At 62.5% G+C, this 9,053-nt stretch overlaps 2 protein-coding genes across 2 annotated transcripts; both read left to right on the top strand.

The window, feature by feature from the left end:
* The first annotated feature begins 3,343 nt into the window (after window positions 1-3,343).
* LOC128852478 (uncharacterized) lies at window positions 3,344-8,099 on the top strand. The gene is made up of 7 exons (XM_054069717.1): window positions 3,344-3,522; window positions 4,252-4,328; window positions 4,555-4,922; window positions 5,024-5,184; window positions 5,721-5,931; window positions 6,524-6,661; window positions 7,961-8,099. Exons 1-6 carry the CDS (start codon window positions 3,344-3,346, stop codon window positions 6,650-6,652), a joined length of 1,125 nt encoding a protein of 374 aa, XP_053925692.1. The 3' UTR covers window positions 6,653-6,661; window positions 7,961-8,099.
* Window positions 6,582-8,739, top strand: LOC128852464 (targeting protein for Xklp2-like). Its single transcript, XM_054069287.1, has 3 exons — window positions 6,582-6,679; window positions 7,940-8,118; window positions 8,603-8,739. Exons 1-3 carry the CDS (start codon window positions 6,667-6,669, stop codon window positions 8,711-8,713), a joined length of 303 nt encoding a protein of 100 aa, XP_053925262.1. The 5' UTR covers window positions 6,582-6,666; the 3' UTR covers window positions 8,714-8,739.
* The last annotated feature ends 314 nt before the right edge of the window (window positions 8,740-9,053 follow it).

Below are 9,053 nucleotides of genomic sequence, written 5' to 3'. Positions count from 1 at the left end.
AGGCAGGAATGCGTGTGCACGGCTCGAGGTGTGCAGAGCCGAGCGTGTGCCCGCAGGTTGAGTGTGCAGGGCTGTGTGCGGGCGCGTGCGTGTGCAGATATGTATTGTGCGTGTGCACATCTGTGTGCGTGTGCTGGCGAGGGGACGCCCCGGGGGCTCTGGGGACACCCCGGGGGCGGTGGGTGCTGGCGGTCCACGATGTCCGCACCCTCCAGCCGCCCCTCACCCCCACCCCACCCCCCCCCCCCCCAGACCCCTCCAGGTGAGGCTGCGGGTACTGAGGAAGAAGAGGTTGAAGGCTTCGGCCAAGGGCGCCGCAGCCCCACGCCAGCCCCGTGAGTACACGCGTGTGAAGATGCCCCAGACGGCACTCGGGTGTGAGCACACCCTGCACACGCATACGAATGTGGTTGGCGTGTGGAGTGTTACTGGTGTGCGATTGTCATGTCGTTAGTGTGTGACTGGCATGTGATTGGTGTAACTGGTGTGTGAATGGTGATTTGCGTGTGCCTGGCACGTGGAGTGCGAGTGGCATGTGATTAGCCTATGAGTAGCACGTTATTGGTGTGTGACTGGTGTGTGATTAGCGTGTGATTTGTGTGTTGTTGGTGTGGTCTTGGCGTGTGTCTGGCGTGTGATTGGGTTGTGCCTGGTGTGTGACTGGCGTGGGGTGTGTCGGCATGTGACTGGCGTGCGGTTGGCGTGCGATAGGGGTGTGGTAGGCGTGTGGCTGTCATGTAACTGGCACGTGACTGGCATGCGATTGGTGTGTGACTGGAAGGTGATTGGCGTGTGGTGCGTACTCGGTGTGTGGAGTGACTGGCGTGTGACTGGTGTGCGATTGGTGTGTGGAGCGTTACTGGTGTGCGATTAGGATGGGATTGGCGTGCAGCTGGCGTGTGACGTGTGATTGGTGTGTGATTAGTTTGTTGTTGGCGCGTGACTGGCGTGTGATTGGGTTGTGACTGCGTGTGTTTGGCGTGTGCTGTTTAATTGGCACGTGTCTCCCTTTGGCCGGGATCCCTGTGCTCGGGAGGGAACGGAGCAGGGGCTCAGTGCTGCCGTGCCGTGGCCGCAGAGCGGTACTGCAGCCTGTGGGAGGTTGGGGGGGGTAAGTGTGTGTGCGCGCGGGGCGGGGCACGGTGGGGCGGTGCGTTTCAAAGCTCGTCTGGGCTCCGCCCGGCGACCGTTCGGCACGGCTCGCCTCTGCTCTGCTCTTCGGCGCCCTTCCTTTCCCCCCGCCCGCTGCCGACTGCGGCCGGTGGGACGCAGGCTGGGGCTGGGAGAGGGACAGCGCCCCGCGTCCTCCCGCCGAAGCCTCCCCATCCCTGACCCGGGTGTCCGCGTGCCCCGTGTCCCTTGACAGCCCCGTGTGTCCCGGCCCGGCTCGGCTCGGTTGGGCTGCGTTGGGCTCTTCTCTTTTCATTTTAGTTGCGCTCGTTGTCGGCAAACTACCAATGGGGCGGTGCGGTGCAGAGAGCTCAAAGCTCGGCAGCGAATCGGCGCCGGCAGAGTGCTCGAATGGGGGGGGGGGGGGAGGAGACATCGCTCCCATTGGCTGAGCCGCGCGTCACTCAGCGAGAAGCGACCAATCGGCGGCGAGGGGGCGGGCGTAGGGGAGACAGCGGCCATTGGCTGAGACGGCCGTCACTCAGCGAGAAGCGACCAATCGGCGGTGGCAGAGCGCCGAGGGGGCGGGCGGAGGGGAGAGCGCACCCATTGGCTGAGACGGCCGTCACTCAGCGGGCAGCGGCCAATCAGCGGCGGAAGACGGTCGAGGGGGCGGGCGGAGGAGGGAGCTCTTCCATTGGCTGGCACCCCTAGGCTCCGGCATGAAAGCAGCGGTGGCTCAGTGCTGCCGTGCCGCGGCCGCGAAGCGGTACTGCAGCCTTGGGGAGAAAGGGGGTTTGTGGGAGTGGGGGGGGGGGGGTGCGGCGCGCGGCCGGCCGGCGCGTTTCAAAGCTCGGCTCGGCTTCTGCTCGTCGGTGCCATTCGTGCGGCAGCGGCCGCCTGCGGCCCGTGGGATGCAGGGTGGGGCTGGGAGAGGGACAGCGCCCCGTTGTTTCCCCCCCGCTGCGGTCTCCCGCCGGGAGTCGCCCTGTCCCAGCCCGGGGCAGGGGGCGGTGCGCTGTGGGTGGGCTCACGGGGCTGGGCTAGCCGTGCCGGCGAGGCGAGGGGGGCGGGCGAAAGAGAGCTCGCTCCCATTGGCTGAGATGCCCGTCACTCAGCGGGAAGGGAGCAATCAACGACGGCAGAGCATCGGGGGTGGGGGAGGGCGGGCTGCGGGGGGGGGGGGGGGGGGGGCGAAAGGGAGAGCGCTCCCATTGGCTGAGACGCCCGTCACTCAGAGGGAAGGGAGCAATCAACGACGGCAGAGCATCGGGGGGGGGGGGGGGAGGGGGAGGGCGGCCTGCGGGGGGGGGGGGGGGCGAAAGGGAGAGCGCTCCCATTGGCTGAGACGCCCGTCACTCAGAGGGAAGTGACTAATCAGCGGCAGCAAAGGGTCGAGGGGGCGGGCGAAAGACAGGTCGCTCCCATTGGCTGATGCGCCCGTCACTCAGCGGGCAGGAACCAATCAGCGACAGCAGCGGGCTGAAAGGGCGGGCGGGGGAGCCAGTGCTCCCATTGGCTGAGGCGCCCGTCACTCAGAGGGCGGTGACCAATCAGCGGCGGCAGTGGGGCGAGGGGGCGGGCAAAGGAGCCAGCGCTCCCATTGGCTGAGGCGCACGTCACTCAGCGGGCAGCGACCAGTCAGCGACGGCAGCGGGCCGAGGGGGCGGGCAAAGGAGCCAGCGCTCCCATTGGCTGATGCGCCCGTCACTCAGCGGGCAGCGACCAGTCAGCGACGGCAGCGGGCCGAGGGGGCGGGCAAAGGAGCCAGCGCTCCCATTGGCTGAGGCACACGTCACTCAGCGGGCAGCGACCAATCAGCGGCGGCAGGGGGGCGAGGGGGCGGGCGGGGAAGCCAGCGCTCCCATTGGCTGAGGCGCTCCTCACTCAGCGGGCAGCGACCAATCAGCGGCAGCAGCGGGCCGAGGGGGCGGGCGGGGGAGCCAGCGCTCCCATTGGCTGAGGCGCTCCTCACTGAGCGGGCAGCGACCAATCAGCGGCGTCAGCGGGCCGAGGGGGCGGGCGGGGGAGCCAGCGCTCCCATTGGCTGAGGCGCTCCTCACTGAGCGGGCAGCGACCAATCAGCGGCGGCAGCGGGCCGAGGGGGCGGGCGGAGGAGGCAGCGCTCTCATTGGCTGCACCGCGTGTCACTCCGCCGGTAGCGACCAATCAGCCGCAGAGGAGGGTTCGAGGGGGCGGACGGAGGAGAGCGGGCTCCCATTGGCCGAGCCGCATGTCACTCAGCGGGCAGCGACTAATCAGCGATGGCAGCGGGCCGAGAGGGCGGGCAAAGGAGCCAGCGCTCCCATTGGCTGAGGCGCGCGTCACTCAGCGGGCAGCGACCAATCAGGCGCACCGGAGGCTTCGAGGGGGCGGGCGGAGGAGAGAGGGCTCCCATTGGCTGACCGAAACGTCAGTCATGGAGCAGCGACCAATCAGCGGCGGGACAGGGCCGAGGGGGGCAGGCAGAGAAGGTACCGCTCCCATTGGCTGAGCCGCGTGTCACTCGGAGAGCATCGACCAATCAGCGGCGGAAGTCGGCCGAGGGGGCGGGTGGAGGAGGTCGTTAATGGCGCCGCTCCTGCCCGCGCGGCCGCTCCCCGCGGTTGACGGCGCCGCTCGTGCCCGCGCGGCCGCTCCCCGCGGTTGACGGCGCCGCTCCGGGCTCGCTCTCCGGGAGCTGCGGTACTCCCGCGGCCGGGCTGTGCGTTGCTGGCGCCGGGACCGGCTCGGGCTCGGGGCCGTTCGGGGCCTTCGGTGCTGTGTCCGTGCTCTGCGTGAGACGCCGCGGGGGGGGGAATCCCCGCTTTGGGGCGGGGGGGCGAAGGGTTAAAAGGAGGGGGAAAGGGGGCCAGCTGGGGAAAAACGGGGGGGGGGGGAAAGGAGGGGGGGGGGGAGGGGGAGGGGAAAAGGGGAAGGAGACAGTTAGGAGGGAGGTGGCTTTTTTGAATCCCTTCTGTAACCGGGGTTCTTTGCCTTTCAAACCCTCCCACCTCCCACGGTTTTACAACGATGCAACATCCGGTTTCGCCTGCTACAAATCCTCTCGGTTTAGACTTTTCTCTCTTTGCGTTGGCACAGGATATCTGCTTAGCCTTGTCGTGTAGTTGAGGCTTACCATCTCTTTCAACTTATTTTTAGTATCGCAAGCGAGTGCGGAAGGCTGCGTGTGCTCCTGGCTGTCCTAGAACGTGAAGGTGGTGGATTGCCCAGCTGCGGTAAGCTCTGCTGCCTTAGGATGGTTGTGTTGAAGACGCCCCTTGCGTAGGGAGGCTGACGCGCTGACGTCAGCAGTCTCCCGCAGACGGTGCTTGGGACCGGCAAGGGGGGTGCTGGAACTGTTTCCTTGGGCAGAATTTGCCCACGGCTGAGAGGGTGCTTTCCGGGGAGGCGACCGAAACCCGACTCCCAATCCCGGTTCCGTGAAGGGGACGGTTTCTTGAGCAAACCGTGTCCAGTCGGGTCTTTCTCTGAAGCGTGCGCTTGTGAACAGAGCACCGGCGTGCCGCTGTTACGAACGCGGCTCGACCGCTCGTGGCTTTGTTTGGGAGGAGTTGCGGCCTCCCTGCGAAAACCTAAAGCTCCGGCTGCTGCTGTGCCGGATCCTAACGGTCCCCGTGAGCAAAGCTAGCCTCTGCGGTGCCCTTCGAACCGAGCAACGCCAGAGCAGAGGCACGTGGAAGTTTGCCCCTTCTCTTCCGGTGCCCGTGACGGAGCGCAGCGAATACGAAAAGAGGCAGTGCTGGAAGAATTGCCGAAGGAGAGGGTACGAGCTCAAAGCTGCCTCGGGTTCCGGTGCTGAAGCGAAGCGGGTGCGGCAGGACTTACCTCGTGTTGTCGTCTGTTAAACTCCCAAAGCTTTTCCTGCCTCTGAGGAAAGGGCAAGAAATATATTTCTGCTTGTTTCTTTCAGGTGCCCCGGTTCAAGGCTCTACCTCTGCCTTCCTTTGACCGTCTGAGGGCGCCAGAGAAGGTCGAAACCCACGCTCGGCCCGAGCCGTTCCGTCTGCGCGTGGATGAACGGAGAGCGCTTGCCACCGTACGGAGCTGCAAACAGCAGATGGGAGGAGAAGGGTAAGGGGCGCGGCCGGACTCGAAGCAGCGCGTGTGGTTGCGATTGTTTCACAAGGCGTCCTGCCCGAGTTGTATGGGGATGTGAGTTTGAGCAACGGCCTGTCCTGTCCTTGGCGTGAGACTCGCGCTGTGGGTTAGGGATTGGTGTGTTGGAGGCTTTTTTCCCTCCCCCCGCCGTGGGGTTTCCCCCAAGTGGATGAAGAGCTGTGGGGTGTTTTCTGAGCAGCAGCTGTGCGCAGCTGGATCCCTTTGCTGACCGTCTCTGTGCCTGGGGATTTACTGACCTGCAAGCGACCCGCTGCTTTTCCTGTGGGAAGCCTGCAGCGGACAACTGACGTTCTCCTGAGGCGACGTTGGGCAAGAGTAGGCGGCAGGCAACACGGGACACAACTTTCTGGCTTTGATACGATTTTCTAGGCAACCAGTTTGCTCTGAGTCAACCTGCCTTTTCCAGCGTTGCGAGGGCGGAAGTTGGGGCGGGGGGAGAGGGTCTTTTTGTTAACGTCTGGCGCTAGATGGGCTCTCTTCTCTCGCAGCTTCGACGGGGCTCGGAAAGGCAGGAGGGTTGAAAAGCTCATCCCGTCACGGTGGCGTTGCCGGGAGCTTTCTGTCCTTCGAAAGGAAACGAAGCTGTTTTCAGCCAGGGTTCTGGAGACTCGGCTGATGGGCACCGAGAGCCAGTCAGATGGTGGCGAGAGCGGTGGGAAAAGGAAGAAGCTGCTCCTCCGAGGAGACGAGCGACGGATGGTAGGTGGGCTGTTTTCTGTGGACGAGGGCAGCAAAGTAACCCGAGGGGAGGTGAGAGCGTACTGAACGTACACCTCACGCTGTTGTCTGTTAAACCGGTCGGGGGGCTGGAGCACCTTCCCTATGAGGACGGGCTGAGAGAGTCGAGCTTGGAGAAGAGAAGGCCCAGAGGAGATCTTATAGTGACCTTCCAGTTACCTGGAAGGGGCCTACGAGAAATCTGGAGGGGGAACTATTCATAAAGGCTCGTCGGGGACAGGGCGAGGGGGGGAACGGGTATAAACCAGACAGAGGCAGATTTAGACTAGACGTTAGGAAGGATTTCCTCACCGTGAGAGCGGCGAGACGCTGGAACAGGTTGCCAAGGGAAGTTGTGGCTGCCCCATCCCCGGAGGTGTTTGAGGCCAGGTTGGATGGGGCCTCGGGGCAGCCTGATTTAGTGGGGTGTCCTTGCCCGCGGCAGGGAGGTCGGAACTAGATGATCTTTAAGGTCCCTTCCAGCCCCGCGCTGTTCTAGGATTCTCTGAGGCTCCCAAAGCTTCTTCCTGCCCCTGAGGAAAGGGCAAGAAATATTTCTGCTTGTTTCTTTCAGGTGTCCGGGTTCGAAGCTCTGCCTTCGTCTGACCGTGTGAAGCTGCCGGAGGAGGTCAGAAGCCCAACTCAGCCCGAGCTGTTCCTTCTGCGGGTGGATGAACGGGATGCTGCTGCCCTCCAGAGCTGAACGCGGCCGGTAGGATGAGAAGGAAGGGTGAGGGGCACAGCTGGACTTGAAGCGGCGTGTGTCGTTGCGATTGTTTTCAGCAAGCGTCCTGCCCGAGTTGTACGGGGATTGATATTCGAGCAATGACCTGTCCCGTCCTGGGGGAGAGACTTGTCCTGTGGATTGGGGGGGGGGGGACCGGTGCGTTTGAGGATTTCCTTCCCCCTTTGAGGTCAGCGATGGGATTTCCCACAACTGTATGAAGAGCTGCGAGGTATTTTGCGAGCACGTCTGTGCCCAGCTGGATCCCTTTGCTGATCCCTTTGTGCCTGGGCACTTATCGGCGTGTAAACGACCCGCTGCTTTTCTCGTGGGAAGCCTGCAGTGGGCACCTGAAATTTTCTCGAGGTGATGTTTGGCAAAAGTAACTGGCAGGCAACACGGGACGTGACTCTCTGGTTTCGCTACGGTTTTCTAAGCAAAGGATTTCCTCGGCCTGCCTTTTCCAGTGCTGCGAGTGGTGAAGTTGGGGCGGGGGGAGAGGGTCTTTTTGTTAACATCTGGCACCGGATATGGACTCTCTTCCCTCGCTGCTTGAACAGGGCTTGGAAAGGCAGGAGGGTTTAAAGCTCGTCCCGTCACGGTGGCGTTGCCGGGAGCTTTCTGTCCTTCGAAAGGAAACGGAGCTGTTGTCGGGTCGAGTGACAGAGGCTTGGCTGCTAACTCAGCACTGACGCTGCTGAATGATGGTTAGGCTGGCCGCTGCCTCTTCTGTGTCGGCAGAGCCGCCAGTGCCCTGCGCTTACCTGAGCGATTCCGTAGCGGCTCGTGTCCCCAGGGAGCGGGGGCAGGTTTTCATCTCTGCACCGTTCCCCTGTCCCACGCTAAGGTGGCGGCTGCATTGAACGAGTGACTGGTGTGCGTGCCGGCTCGGGATCCGGGTCAGTGGGACGTGGGGAGCACCCCGCGGAGAGAGCTGTCGCTCTTCCCGTTCCTAAGGGGGTGAAGGCATCTATAGCCAAGGGCAGACTGAGCTTCGTTGGGTACGGAACCAGCGAAAAACTCATCCGTACTAACAATTGCGTGCGTGCCTCTCCCATGAGAACATCTGTGACGGGGTGACGTCTGTGCGAACAGGTCTCACGTTTGGGCGTAAGGTTTCCCCTTTTCCTGAGGCCCGGAGGTATCTAGTACCTGCCCGCGCGAGCTGAAGCGCTCCAGAGGGAGGCTTCCGTTCGACGCTAGTACCGCGCTGCTTCGCCGGACTGTCTGTGCGCCAATGTTGTCTCCTCCTGCTGCTAAACTTAGAGAGTCCTTTCGGTGCTGCAGTTCTTGAAAGCCTTGTGCCGGCAACGAACAGGGAGCTGCGAGCGTTTGAGAAACGGTGGGCAGGTAGAGGAGCCGTAAGGAAGAGGCGCCGAGAGCGGGTCAGGCAAGACAAGAGCAGTGGGAACAGGAAGAAGTTTCTCTGCCGAGACGAGAAAATGGTAAGTGTGCTCTTTGTGAAGGGGGGGGGGGGGGCTGCAAAGTAACCCGGAGGGATGCGAGGGTTTGCTAAACGAGCCAGTGTCGCTGTCGAGCTGCTTTAAGACGGTCTTTTCGAGTTTTCCTGTTGCAAACTGACTCCTCCTTAACTTTACGGCTGGTCTGGACAAAAAAAAAAAAAAAAAAAAACCAAAAAAAACCCCGCAAAACCACCCCCACAAACGAAAGAGGCAGCTCTGCTGAGACGGCCGGGTTTCGGAGCTGCACAAGCGTAGTTGCGGGAGCAAGAATGATCTTTGTAAAATCCACAACCTCGAAGCATGCCTTGCCTGTTCCTGGTGGCTCGCTCCGGTGCCCGAGGCAGCGAGCAGTCTCGCAGACCGACGCCCGCCTTCGTCACACCGATGAACTCCCCTGCGAGTTCCACCTTCCTCAAAACTACAACCGTTTGCCTCGTTTTGGCTTTGATTTCTTTTTTTTTCACAGGTTCACGAGGCAAACCCGGTGCGCAAACACCGCAGCGCAGGAGTGGAGCCCAGCGATCAGCCGCTGACTGTGCCGAAGTCTGCCGACGTCTCAAGTAGACTCCGGTGCTGACGGGCATCTGTGTCCGCTCTCCGGACGGGCAGAGAAGAGAGGGAGCAGTTACTTTTGTGCCATCGCTCTGTCTCAGTGCTATGCTTGGTTCCATTCTCGTTAACGCTTGAAACGGCGGATGGAGGCGAGCTCCATCTGAGGCAGGTGTCTCGGGCACGGCAGGTGGGCAGTGCCGCGTGTTCTCTCTGTGGCCTGGCTTCGGGTCTAGGCGCCTCGTCCTCCGGAGACTAACCCCTTGGCCTTGTTACTTTGTACAAATATCGGGTACCTGAACTAGATCAAAATTCCTAACCGGACTGCTGTCCCTCACTGCTGGGCTGAATCCCTTTCCTGCAGAGGC

The sequence above is a fragment of the Cuculus canorus genome, chromosome 6, assembly GCF_017976375.1.
Source record: "Cuculus canorus isolate bCucCan1 chromosome 6, bCucCan1.pri, whole genome shotgun sequence".
Taxonomy (NCBI): Eukaryota; Metazoa; Chordata; class Aves; order Cuculiformes; family Cuculidae; genus Cuculus; species Cuculus canorus.
This window is presented reverse-complemented; position numbering and strand designations above follow the sequence as displayed.

What these genes read in the sequence shown, in the direction of transcription:
- LOC128852478 (XM_054069717.1), top strand. Translation starts at nt 3,344, where the DNA reads ATGTCACTCAGCGGGCAGCGACTAATCAGCGATGGCAGCGGGCCGAGA. An exon ending in TCCCATTGGCTGACCGAAAC is followed by an intron (nt 3,523 to 4,251) that starts GTCAGTCATGGA and finishes ACTTATTTTTAG; the next exon opens with TATCGCAAGCGAGTGCGGAA. An exon ending in CAGCAGATGGGAGGAGAAGG is followed by an intron (nt 5,185 to 5,720) that starts GTAAGGGGCGCG and finishes CTTCTCTCGCAG; the next exon opens with CTTCGACGGGGCTCGGAAAG.
- LOC128852464 (XM_054069287.1), top strand. An exon ending in TCTGCCGAGACGAGAAAATG is followed by an intron (nt 8,119 to 8,602) that starts GTAAGTGTGCTC and finishes TTTTTTTCACAG; the next exon opens with GTTCACGAGGCAAACCCGGT.